The sequence below is a fragment of the Salarias fasciatus genome, chromosome 14 (genome assembly GCF_902148845.1).
Source record: "Salarias fasciatus chromosome 14, fSalaFa1.1, whole genome shotgun sequence".
Classification (NCBI taxonomy): Eukaryota; Metazoa; Chordata; class Actinopteri; order Blenniiformes; family Blenniidae; genus Salarias; species Salarias fasciatus.
The window spans coordinates 33650012-33663777 of NC_043758.1; the positions used below are offsets into that span (position 1 = coordinate 33650012).

The 13766-nt window shown below is 47.5% G+C and overlaps 1 protein-coding gene across 2 annotated transcripts in view; it reads right to left on the bottom strand.

Annotated features, from left to right (window-relative positions):
* Positions 1 to 7856: 7856 nt before the first annotated feature.
* The window catches only part of cdon (cell adhesion associated, oncogene regulated), a 34573-nt gene continuing 28663 nt past the window's right edge, over positions 7857 to 13766 (bottom strand). For both annotated transcript variants that reach the window (XM_030109111.1, XM_030109112.1), the window contains exons 15-19: positions 13506 to 13697; positions 11321 to 11616; positions 11151 to 11230; positions 9544 to 9803; positions 7857 to 8458 (exon numbers count right to left, since the gene is read on the bottom strand). In XM_030109111.1, the coding sequence (XP_029964971.1) occupies positions 8304 to 8458; positions 9544 to 9803; positions 11151 to 11230; positions 11321 to 11616; positions 13506 to 13697 (983 nt within the window). In that variant the 3' untranslated portion in view covers positions 7857 to 8303. The remainder of the gene's footprint in view (positions 8459 to 9543; positions 9804 to 11150; positions 11231 to 11320; positions 11617 to 13505; positions 13698 to 13766) is intronic.

Below are 13766 nucleotides of genomic sequence, written 5' to 3' on the forward strand. Positions count from 1 at the left end.
GTATGTGTGTGTGTATGTGTGTGTGTGCAGGTAAACATCACATATAACCTGCAGATGATTGCAGAAGGGAGTTAATTAAATGCAAAGCTTTCACACAAATCTGGATCATCTTGCTGTTATAGCAGAACTAACCACTGTCCTACAACCTGAAGCCCGGTGTCTGTGAGGGAAACAAACCCACGGCGGTGTGTGTGTGTGTGTGTGTGTGTGTGTGTGTGTGTGTGTGTGTGTGTGTGTGTGGACTCCTGGGGCTCTGCTCAGGAGACAGGCTCCTTCCTGCTGCCCTCGCTCCAAGGCCAGTCAGCTGTGGCTGAGCTCCGTGATTCAGAGGAGGCCCAACAGGGAGCCCTCCGCCAGGCAGGCCTGCAACGGCGAGGTCTAAAGGCTACGAGATGAGAAGTGAGCCAGCGGGGAAACGGAGGTCGAGGAGGGAGGGCCTCTGTGGTTTTTACGAGCGCGAGGCGGTGCGCAGCTTTGCTTACCGCCTCCTCGCCTGCCCGGCCGATAAATGATGATAGAGCAGAAATATACGGTGGGCTGGGTAATATATGTCGGCCTGTCTCGCAGGGTAGTACAACAGTCTCGCTCCACCTCCTTAATGTGTGGTCCGTGACACAACTGTCAACTGAAGAGAAAGCAAGGAGGAGGAGGAGGAGGAGGAGGAAGAGCGCTGCTGCAGCTGCAGCCAGCATGAGATGTATGGGAGGCACATCTGAGCACGGTGGGCTGCGAGGACAGTTTCACTCGCACACGAGACAACGTCAACACATCTCACAAGTAAACTAATAAATGCACTGGTTGTACAGCACTGTCAAGGAAGAAAAAAAGAAAGTCCGAATCTCATTAGCTGTTAAGTGGAAACACACATCCTCACTGTAAACCAGCGCAGACTGTTTGTCTGAGTCTGATTCATCTTCTGTCAAACTTTAGCAGCACATTCCAATACAGGTGGTCCTCTAAAATTAGAGGTTAGCTGTGCCTTCAACAATGCCCGTGGTAATGGCTGATCTAATCACAGGGCACGCTCAGGGAACCCACCTGCTTTGCCAGCTTTGCTCTCATATAAAGTGCAGCCTTGCCAGGAGCTCGCAGTCTGGGGCGGGTGGCACAAGTTGGGGTGGCAGTAATGTGTTACGCAGATCCCTCCATAGTCTCCGCTATCTGGACCTGATTCGGCTCTCTCATCTGCTGCCAAAAGTTAAGGAGGGAAATAAAAAGAAAGTCGTTTGCTCGGCCGGCCAGATCTGCACAGTAGAGAATTCCACCTGAAAGCTTTTACCGGGGGGCTAAGAGGTCCAGATAAGACGCTTCGCCCCAGTCGCTCCCCGCGCCGACCCCCGTCCGAAGCATTTTGTTTTTCAAGCGACTCACATTTTCCAGTCGCCTGGTCTTCTTCCTTCCCATTATTCTTTCTTTTTTTTTTCTTCTTCTTCTTCTTCTGGAGTTGCGAGCAGCCAGGCAGGCAGCAGAATCGGGCCGGCAGCCAGCAGATGTGGCAGGACCTCCAACGCACGGCTGCAGCTCTTAGAGAGGATGTACTTCACCAGCAAAGAATTTGGTCAAGTCTGACTCCGGCAGAGCAAGTGACTGGTCACATTAAAGATGAAACACACCCAGACATCTTGGCTGCTTCAGCCTGTCGTTGCTCCAGAGCACTTCAGCACTGTCACTCTGGAATCTCAGGTTGGCCCCCTGTTATGTCCATGTATGTGACGAAAAGCAACACCGTTTTTAGATCGAACCGACTTAGTGAATTGTCTTTTCCTACTAGGGTCCTTTTACCGTTCAGTCCTCCTACTGTGTTATTTAGTCAGAACTTGCCACATTTAGTGGATAAAGTAGAAAAACTTCATAAAACTGGGTTCATAACATTGCATGGTTTTCACTCTGAATCTGAAAACTGCACAGCCGAATCTCAACAAGCCGAGCTAATTCTCTAGAATCATACAGTGCGTGGTCTCTCGTATCTCAGCGATCCCTTGCAAAGAGACTAAAATCAAAGCAAAACGTTTGATTTTTGCATTTCAGTGCCATGGTTTCTCCCACAATATCTTCACGTCAGCAGCTTCTTCATTATCATATCAGCAGCATAATTGGGCAACGTGTTTACATCCTCTAGCTTCATCTGGCCGCCGCCTCTGTCCTCAGAAGCCATGTTGTTTTATGCTGCAATTTCATTCCATCTGTTTGTCTTCCATCAGCTTTCTAAATATAGCCTCTCTTTCCCCCTCCGAAGAGGAGTTAAAGCCGAAGCTCTCACTAATTAGAGCCTTCTCCTCAGTCTGGAGCTGCAGCCTCCAGCCGGAGCACGTTTATGGACGAGCTGCAGAGCTTCAGCCACAAAACATCAGTGGAAGCTCCGATTTTACCCGAGCGTCACCAATGATGCTGACTGTCTGTCTCCTCCTAAATGGAGTCAAAACACAGACATTTTTTCCCCTTCTTTATTGCATTGGAGGTATTTGCATCAGAGTCCTACTAAAACAAACATTCAATGATTTAGAAGCTAATATCCACACATGCATTATGTAAAAAAAAAAAAAAAGAAAAAGAGTCATGCATTTTTAACTGCTTCCGTGAGATGACAAAGCGGCGTTCACAGAGTCATGAGAAAACTAGTTATGAGTCCACAGCTGGAATCAGTGTGGATTTTCTCCTGGCGGCGTGCCTCTCGTGGGGTAAATAATAACTTGCATGTGTTTGTGCAGGAGCCTCTGCATCGCTTCCCCTGACCTTGCCGGGCCCCCGTTTTCATTTCCAAGTGATGGAATTTCTAAAAAGGCTATCTCCACCGCTCCATTCAATAATAGATGAAGCGATGGCATCATCCTGACACCCTACACCTTTCGCTCTCAGGTGCAGCCATTAGCCCAGCCGCGAGCGAAGAGCTGGAGAGGCAGGCAGAGCGGAGCGACGCCGAGGAGGTGGAAGCGCCGATGAATAATTTAAGGTGAACCCGGCGTGGTTTGAAAGAGTCCTCCCTGTCAGCCCTGCGCTCTCACTCATTCTGGACCGGAGAGGAGAGACGGCCGGCTTCAAACCGCCTCCTGAGCTGAGATCCGCGGCTGAAGCTTTGAGGCACCACCAGGGGTTTGAGGATGACTCCCTATCTCTACCTGCTCCTCTGCTGCTCGCTTCTTCCTCTGCAAGGTAAAAAAAAAGGCTCATTGTGTTTGAACAAAGAGGCAAGTCGAGGCGAGCAGACCTTCTCTTTTATCACAAACCGGTGCCATCATTTTGTCAAACTGCAAAGCGCAGCCAGAGGGAGACTCGTAAAGTGTGATCCATAAAGGAGGCCAGAGGCAAATAAACTACGAGCATTTAATTATGTGTTGCTCATCCTCAAGAGATGAGTCAGTCCATTTCCAGCAGATTGTGAGGTCTTAAAAAAGTTTTCTGGAGACAGTTACTAATAAATACATCTGTCAGTAGTGGATTTTTTTTTTTAATGCTTTCTCAAAGCAACTCGTGCATTAATCTGACTCTGTGTTGTGTTCCAGGCCTGGAGATACTCGACCCTGAGGAGGTGGAGTACATTGGTTCCCATGCTTCTGCAGCCGTGGGAGGCTCGGTCACTCTGGACTGTGGCCCGTCCGTGCCGACCCTCTTCATCTGGGGCTTCACCAAGGCGGGAACCGATAAGAACGTGGCTCTGACGTACAACTACGGCAAGGGCCCGAAGCCCCAGGGCACGCCCGGCAGCCTGGGCCGCATGCGGGTGCCCGTCAACAGCTCGGCTTTGGTCATAGAGGAGCTCCGGAGGGAGGCGGCCGGGACGTACACGTGCCAGGCTCTGTACGACACGGATGAAGGAGCCAGGATAACGTTTTACTTCACCCACCTGGATGTGGACGACTGATGATTTTTGCTTCCATCAAACCGAACGCATCGCCTCATTAGTGCGCTCCAGCGCAGTGTGTTTATACCGTTTTATCATGCATTCATCTCACATTTCTCCACTGAACCCCCCCTGATGTAATCCTGTGGTCTTTAGCAACAGACAGATCAGAGCTGTGTTCCCACAACAACACAGTGAAGGTGAAGAAACTGCCTTTAAAGATACAGAGCACCAATTTTACTCATCCAAATCACCTGGAAGAGACGTGGCAGGATGTTTTGGGTGATTGATGATGATTTTAGTTATACTCTGAATTAATTAGTTGAAGTGGATGCTGCGTTTCAGAGAATCTCAAGGAGTAACCTCAACTTACAGTGAAACAACTCATCTCCGCCATGTCTGGGATGTTGCGGCTCATGGCAGGTGTGAGGGTGTGTGTACAACGCAGCTGGATGTGTGAAGTTTTTCTTCATCAGTTTGTCCCGGAATAACAAAACAAAACGTTTCCCTACTGCTGTGATTCATCTCGACAAACCTGCCTGTTGTTCCGACACAGTGGGAGCAGCGGCCTGGACTGCAGCGCACACTGAAACGCTTTGATCAGTGGAAGACTGCACCATTGTCTCCTGCCATCTTTTGTAGCCATATAAACTTACGGAGCGTGACACCGTGTGGACCTGAGGTTGTGGTATCCATTTCAAATGCACCCCCACCCTCCTCCAGTCTTGTGTTTTGGTGATTATTAAAGCCATCTGGATCGTAGGCTCATTAGAAGAGACTAATTTTTAAGTTTATTCTCTGCTGAAATCCATCCTTCGTTGCCAGTTCTCCTGAAATCGCAGCCCTCCTGTGTTGTTTGTGTATCTCTAATTGCATTACGCTGTTTATTTAACTACTGTGTGTTGTTGCACGTCCACAGCGGAGGGACATATATCAATATTTTAAAGCACATTGCCCGAGGCTGTAAACAGTCTTCACTGAATAATTTAAAGGGAACACTTTACTTCTTTTTCTCAATAAATCCCTAAGGACAGAGCAAATGTCCTTTGAAACACGTTGAATCTGAGCAGCTTGAATCTACGTATCATCAGTCATGGTTGTGCACAGATACCCGAGGCAGTGATGGGGGAATCAAGTGCGCCGCCCTGCACATTTATATTTAATTCTATTCAGAAGCTGCCAGCGGTTCCATTCGGCTTGGACCTGGGAAAATCACAAGAAACCAGAGTGCAAAAAATGAAGAACTGAAGGATTAGATACTAATTGTCTGTAAAGTGGAGATCGGCCATACATTACTTTTCTGAACTGTTACAAAAAAATGGTAGAAATCTACAGTAGTTAGGTTTTTCCAACTAAATATTCACTTCTACTGGTACAGAGATGCACTGATAACCCTTTTTTTTTAAAGGATGTGTACTAATCTTTAGCTGCTTCTCAGAGTACCAATGAGATTACTTGTTAAATACTAAAAAGCCTGATTCTTACTCCACAAGTAAACGATAAGCGAAGGCTATGCAGTAGCATGTAGCTCAGGTGAACTCTGCTGGTCCAAATGTGGTTTGACATTCTTTGACAGTATTATTCATAAAGTACAACAAGTGTCGATTCTTGAACCTTTCCAAAAATTTCCCATCGGTTAAAGTGGGACGTTTCCAGTTCGAAAGCATTATTGGTAAATAAAGAGCGTAATCACTCATCAGCAGCCTGCTCCCGTCAGCAGGCTCATTATCCATCTGAAGAAGGCTCATCTTCATTTGGAGAGCAAACTGGTGCCGTTAAGTGGACGCAGCTTGGATGGCAACGAGGCTGTTTTCTGAGTTTATATCCAACAGGTGCAGTCGAGAAAACGCAGCTATAAAAGAAACCCAAAACACCAACTTTGTGGCATCTTCGTGCTTTGAGTCCCGGCCCTGATTACAATAAACAGCAGATATCCTCCAGGGAAAATGAGGGTATTAGTCTTGAGCTCATCATTTGCAGGGACCCGCTGGAATGCGGTTGGACTTCATCCAACCACAACATGCTCCGCTTGTGGTTTGTGACATCTCGGGGATAAAACCGCCTGTGGCTGAATCAGGCCAGTTAACAACACACTGCCCGATTCATAAGAATCGCATTCATTCAGGGTGTGCTGGAGAGGAGAGCCAGGGGAAGAATGGTAGGCGGAGAGAAGAGGGACCGGCGTTAACAGGTCGGCTCTGCAGCAAGGGGCAAAAATTCCAAGGCGGACAATAAGCTTTCTTGTTCCCATGGGCTCCTTAATGAAGGGGTGTAGCTGCGTGGGTGGAGGGTGCAGGGCCGGGCCGAGGGAGAGTGCCGACTGACAGACGTGGGAGATGGAGAAGCGGCTCATTTGGAGACAACCCTGCCCTTATCTACTCCTCATCAGCAAAGTCTGCATCTGTCAGCATCTCCTCTCCCTTCCTGGACCATTTCTTTCATTTCCAGCTTCGTTTCCTTCCCATTGTTTTGCTCCCTGGTAATGGACTCATGAATGAGCTGCTGCAAAGAGAATGACAAGTGTGTCCTATAGTTTTTTTTTTTAACTCTCAGGGCCACTTGAGGGGAATTTTACACTTTAGAGACTTAGGGAGGCTATTCCTGGAAAACTGTGTGGAAGGCTTCGAAAAAGCAGCAGGACGGCCTCGACGGTGACTAAAAATAACAGGCGGAGGAGGCCGTGCAGCACCTCGGCGGCAGCAGGCGATTAGACCCGTGTGCCAGGAATATATCCCGCTGGAGAGGAGCGGAGATGCCAGGCGAGCCGGGGCCTGAGGACTGGCAGCCGGCTCTGGCAGGCGGCTCCGGCAGACAGGCACCAGGCATGGAAAGCCCGCACCGCAGTCATCCTCAGTGAAGCACAGCCAGCCCTGTCATCTGCCTGCTGCAATCCCATCAAGGCCAATCAGCCAGCACACCGCCGGGATTACTCTAAAACCAATACAGAGTTCAAGACTCAAGAAGAAGGAAAAAAAAAAGAAAAAAAGTTTGGCCGACACGCACTGAAACCAGAGAGGACTGAACTACAAGTGCTTTTTATGAATGAGTTATCTCACACAAGGCATCTTCCTCCTACTACTACCAATACATCACCGTCTATTTTGTGGTTCCAAGTGACATGTTGGAGCTGCACTGGACCCATTCGCAGGCTTCTTTAAGTCAATACTCCCCAAATATGAGCAATTAAAGGGTCACTTCACTCAAATTAAAAAAGAACAGCCAGGTAATGCATTCTGCTGGGTGAAATCCCGCGATTCTGGTTTAACTCTTCTGCCAAAACAGGGGAAATAAACACGATTTGCAAGAAAGATTCCCGAGTATGGACTCAAACCAGGGATATTTTGGGTGTGAGGAAGGTGTGCTTACCACTACACCATATTGAAATATTTTTATTTTCAGATTACTTAAGCCACAATTTTTGCATTTTGATTTATGTGAATGGTAAATGAATTACACTCGTATAACACTTTTTATACTGCTTGAGCAGAGCCCAGAGGGCTTTACACTGTCGATCACATTCACCCATTCATCCATCAGCGTTTGGTTGGTTGATGCGTCTTTGGTCCAATCTGGATTCATTTGGAAATCAGTCAATCTATGAGTGAATTTTTCCTTTCAAACGGCGAACAGACGGTTTTCTCTGCTGCCGTTTGGATCGGAGTCGGTCTGAAAACCAGCTCTGCACGGGAAGCTAATTACCTGCAGCCTCAACACGGACGGGCCTGCATGGGGGGGGGGCGCTCGCGCTTTAGCGGCTGTGTTTTAATGTAACTGCTGCGTTTCCCGAACAGATTGGGGCCAGTAGGTCAGCGGCGCTCTCAGAGCAGCAGTGCATCTTGTGTAAAGTGATGAGCTATCGAGTATTCAGTGGAGCAAAGAGCCGCGGCCCTAATGTGAACAGTGAGGGGAGTGTTCATCCCGTCCAGGGCTCAGTGCAGCGGAACGGCCCGTCACTGCGACGGGAGCTCATCAGGCACACCAGGGAACGGAGGAAGACGCCAAGAAAAGGAGGGTTCCGTTTGACTCGCCCATATCTTCTCTTTATATTATTACAAAACTTTACACAGACAATTGCTAATCTCCACACTGGAGTGGAACACCGAGGGACAAAACAACAAAAAATAAAAAGCATTTCTCATCCAAAAGGCATAAATAATATAAAAGACAAACTTTTTTCTTTAAAACAGATACATTCATATGAAATAATATTTTACTACTACAAAAAATAAATAAGCCATCGAAAGAGTTTCTGAGCTTTCATAAGAGTCCTCCCTCCAAATGGGATATAGCTTCTGTCTCTTTAATTCTCTCCATCTGGCTTCGCTCTCAGTCTTTTTTCTCCTCCTCGCTCCTCTCGTCTCGTCTCAGTCCGTCGACAGGGTGTGTGTCCTTTTCACCGTGACATGCAGTGTCTCTGACTATCTCCTGGAGGGTCGCCCCCCCCCCCCTCCCGCCGGGGCTGCGTTCAGGCCTCCTGCGGGCCGGGCTGGATCAGCTCTCCGGCCAGGCTGCTGCTGGAGAGCCAGCCCGACTTCTCGTCACAGTCCAAGTCCGGCAGGCCGAGACTCTCCCAGCACACCACGGGCCCCTCCGTGTCCGCGCTCTCTGGATCGTCCTCGGCTGACGGCAGAGAAGACACACTCGGGTTTAGACTTCATGTCAACGAAGACGTGGACAGATTCTTACGAAGCCCACTGCCGCTGGTGGTGATGCTGTATGGTTCGTCTGTGCACACCGGGGGAGTCGGACACATTTTACTTCAGCCCACTTTCATCTCGAGTTGTTAAAATAGTTCCATAATAACCCTTAAATTAATTAAATTTTTCTTTGTTGTGGAAAAGAGCACACATGATAAAAGATATGAATATTTCTACAAAACGTCAAAAACATTATTTAAAATACTTACAATTTCAACATAAAGTCTATTTTGATGAAACCTTCTGGTGAAAAACAGTGAAATGTCCAAAATATGCATGTTTTTACAAACTCATCCTGACAGTACGGCTTTGAGGCTGATGCTAGTGACCTCAGGGTCTCAGTGTTTTGTTCTCTACTCTTAGAAAACAAACTTTTTTTTTTTTCCAACAAATTTATTTTTAAATTTATAAAATTTGCTTGGTGGGCCGGACCGGAGCCTTTTGCAGGCCGGTTTTGTCCCACGGACCTTATGTTTGACACCCCCGCTGTGCAACCTGAACATTGTTAATATCAAAAAAACATTCTTTTGAACTATTCAAATAGCAGAATTTCACAATGGGGCCGATGATTAAATGTAATTCCAGTTCGACGTCGGAATAACACGGCCTGTGTTCCACACAAGGGCTGGAAGAAAGTTGAAACGGCTTCCTGCCTCTGTTAAACCTATTAGAGATGATACTGTGAATGGATTTTACTTATATTGAGCATTTTCCACTTGCTCAGCAGTTCCAAAGTACTTCACCCTGTCACATTCACTAGTTCACACTCCTGTCATGCAGGGAGCGACTTGTGGTTCAGAGTCTCGCTCAGATGACAGAAATGAAAACAAACATGCATGTTAAAGGAGGATGGCTACTCCAGGCCTAAGTTGTGAAGTGTGAAACTTTCTGGTCAAAATGTTTTTCCCCTCATTGTAAAATATCTCTATTCTTTGTTAGTTTTATTGATAAAATTGGCAGCTGCAGACTCCTAATGAAGGAAACCCCCCCGCCCTTCCCCGCCCTCACCAGGGTCTGCCGGGCAGTTTTCTCCGGTCCTAATCAGACAGCAGGAATGCTGTGAGGGCGACGACTCCCTGTGCTCGTCCGGCTGGTACCCGACGTCCACGTCCGGCTCTCCGGGCAGCGTCCGGGCGTCGGACCCGCGGCACTGCGATGACACCTGCCCCAGGGGAACCATCTCCAGCCCGTCCTGCTGGCACGGCGCCACGCGGTGCATCAGAGGCAGGGTGCCGCTGGAGAATGTGCCGTTGGTCTTGTTGTAACATCTGCAGAGAAAACCCCGGTGGTTGGGGGGGGGGGGGGTGTCATCTGTTTGCCGGTGACTCCTCACCCACTGGCGAGTCACACGGCGCTGTAAATCCTCCTCTGGTGATCCGGACTCTCAATACTAACAGTGTACAAAACAATGACGCCAAGTGACTCTCCTGCAGCTGCAAAAACTGTTTTCGGCGGCTCAGCCGGAGATTAAACGATCCGCTCGCACAGCCTCTGAGTAACTGTGACAAAATGCACCGAGCTCCGCGGCGTTTCCCTGAACCGGGCTCTACTGCTGCGTGATTGGACGGTGGCCACGCCCCCCTGTTCCCAGCAGCCGGAGGTAAATAAACACAGGGCTCATTAGGTCTGCTGGCTGGGTGCACACAGGGTAAACTGTGATGCTGCCGACCCTTGAGTACATAAACAGGACAAGCAGGAGGGCGAGTGAGTGGGTGTGTGTGTGAGTGTGTGTGTGTTTGGGCCTCACAGAGGGCTCCCAAGCTCTTTTTTTTTTTTTTTTTTTTTTTTTTTTTTAGCTGCATGAAATATGAGGCTGTATTTTGGAGTATCCACCAGGCTCATCTCTTTCATTCTTCATCTGAGTTTCCAGCAGAGGAAGTCGACGACTTTCACCTGGACTTTATGTCCCCGGCGCCGTAAAAGTTTTTACGCTCCCCGCAGCAGGAAATGCATAGTTTACAGTAAGCAAGTAAAATTAAGGATATACGGGGTTTGATTTAATGAAGAGTTTAAGGATAAAGGGTTTAATAGACAATTACCAGCATTGTTTACCATCCAGTGCTGTTTTGCTTAACTACACCCGATGCATTAAAAAACAAAGCAAGAGATGCAGACTGATGTCATGACCTTAGGAGCTCCGCAGTTTCTCTAATAACTTCAAACTTTCAATCCTAACACTTCACTACGGATATTTGACTTTCGGATATTTTACTCTTTTCTAAAATCTGCTTACAGGATTCAAAGTTTAAAGGAATTATGATGATATTTGCATCTATTTCCTTGTGAAGGACTGGATTGTCTGAACGGTGCTTTATAAATGAATTTGCCTCGTCTCGTCTCTGTGCTTCAAAACAGCAATTCTACACTTCTTTCTAAACATCCTTGCTCTGTTTTGTTGTTTAATATAAGTGTGTAAAAAAAAAAGCTAAAAAGTGAAATAACAGCAACATGCTTATCTACAGTCTCATTTAAAAGGAATATTTTTAAGTTTTCAGCACAGAAAACATCTTCCCGCCTCTGACATTAGCAGGGTTCTTTGTGTCTGGGCGATGTGTGTTGTTGTGCCATCTTTGCTGAAAACCTAAATCAGTGACGGCATCGCGACGTGGGCTCACCTGTTGTTGTTGCAGAGGTTCTGACAGCTCATGCAGTCTGAAGACTCTGTTTGAGGAAGCGCAGTGTACATGCCTCCACCCTGACGGGAGAACACAGACACCAGTTTTAGCCACTTTAAAACCTCCACTTCCGCGTGGCGCTCCGGGTTTAACGAGGGTGAAACTCTCACGTTGTGGTGGTGGTGAGGACGGGAGTGCTCACAGTCCCGGGTGCTGTGGGGCAGCGTGCCGTCGTGGCCGTGCGGGTGGCCGGGTGAGAAGAGACCGCCGGAGCCATTGAGCATGGCCAGGCCGTTGGGGAGTTTGTGGTGGAGGTGATGGCACCCCTGGGGTAACATCTGGCCGCTGTGGCCGTAGCCCCCGTGGATGCCCCCGTTGAGGCAGCTGGTTCCGGGAAGTGTGGTGTACTCCAGAACGTGGCCGTTGAGCTCGGACGGCTGGCACATGTACGCTGGAGGGTCGTACTCTGGGTGGGGGGGTGGGGGGCGGGCGGGGTGGACAAAGACAGAGATGTAGTTTAGCTCCAAAAGATATCAAATCAGACATGAGGGTAAATGAACCGTCCAAACGAGGACTGTGCAACCTTCACAGCAGACCTGAGGACTGGACACACTGTTCATCTGTCCTCCAATCAAATTACAATTCCTGCCTAACAGGGGTGTCAAACATAAGGCCCATGGGCCAAAACCGGCCCAGAACGCGGCCCAGGAAACAACCGAGTTGAAGAAATTGCAAAGAAACTGTCAACCTTTTTTAACAGTTTTCTGAAGAGTAGTGAACACTACATTGAGCCAAGAGATCAGTGATGCTGCCACTAAAGCTAGCTAGCACAATGCTAACAAACTAGCATTAGCCTCCAAGTCATGCTGCCATTGTGAATTAAAAAAAAAATGCATGCAGAATCCTGCAAAATACTATTTTCTTTTCACATTTAACTATATTTTGCACAAGAGAGCATTACTAAAATTAGCCTTGTGCTGAGATTGGGGTAATTTTTGGTACCAATTGCAAAACGTTTTGCAAAACATAGACTTTTGCACTCTGCGCCACAACTAAGAAAACCTCGGAAGTTAAAATTCAAAGGTTATCATGGAGCTAAAATGTGCTTGTCACTCCTAATGTATATGATGTACGCTGTTGAAAGTATTAAATTACCACTGGCGAACCATGCAATGAAATCTGAGAACTTCTTGATATATAACCGAATAGAAATCAAAGCTCGGCTCACTATCAAGTCTTTCTGTTTTCATTTGCCAAAAACAATGAAAAACCAGAACACACACAGCCATGCGCAATGAGAGTCACCAAATTGACTCAAATGCTTGGTTTTGGATCAGAAAACCTGGACAAAATCCACGAATGCACAGGGAGAACTAACCACAACACTTCTGCACTGTGAGTAAACTAACCATGGAGAAATCCAAAGAAAGAAAAGTCAGTGGGGAAAACAACTCGGTCTGAATCATTATGTACACCCTACTTATTGCCAATTCCATTTTCCCTGCATCCTTGATATGTGGAAAGAAATAAAAAGTAGCCTTGAAAAAGCTATAAACTGATAATGTGTGCAGCCTTAGTTATAACTGTTGCCTAATTTCATAAATTCAACAGAAGGTTAAACAACTTTATTTTGAAGGTGAATCCAGAAAATTACATTTAAAAGGAAGGAGGGCAAATTCCTCTGGTTGACAACAAATTCAAGCACATTGTCATTCTAAACATTCTTCTTTTCAAATATGTGTGATTATATAAGAAATTTGAGAATTTCACACATTTACAATTTCAGTGGATTACGCCATAAATGCCATGTTTGATCTTCCCAGTGGAGTCAACCCTCTGTATCAGTGTGTGTATTAGAAATATTGGGCTTCCATAGCAGCCTTCTATATTATCTCAAAAGCAGCACAAAAAAACCATACTTTCCACACAACTTTGTCACCTTGTTATATTAACCACGATGCTGTTGATGAAGTGCAGAGAGATTCTGAAACCCTCACAAAACCTGCAAAACCTCACCTGTGACTCATTCTGTGATTTTTTTTTTTTTTTTTTGGTGAAAAATCTTCAAGCTTCCAAACTTCGTCCAGATTTACAGATTCAGCATTTTTTGCAGGCGCATGGGGATCTGTATATGCACTTGGAAGGAGCACTTGGAATATGTTTTACTGGCTGTCCTGGGGCCAACTGTGCTTAGAAATGAGACTGCCGTGCACAGAGTTAACTCTTGTGTGTTTGCCGTTCACCCTGGAGTGGGCTGCAGCGTACGCTGATGATGAATGGCTCTCAGACACATTGCTACCATTGTACGCTGCGCTGCGCCGTGCACTTTACGCCCGCCGTAAAGGTGTAACTCACTGTGCATGTTGTTCTGCTGCCGGTTCCTCCACAGACACATGGCGATAAACGCCAGCAGGATGAAGACCATCACCGCCAAGACGCAGCCGACAATCAGGTAGAGGAGCCCCCCGGGGGGGCTGGGGGGCTCCTGAGGGTGGGGCCCCGACGGGGTGATGGGGTGCTGGCTGGGCGACCCCGGCGCCTGGCGAGCTGTGCAGGAGAAGAGGGGGAGGGGCCACATGAACATCAAGGAAAACCAGCACAGTACCAGCCCACAAA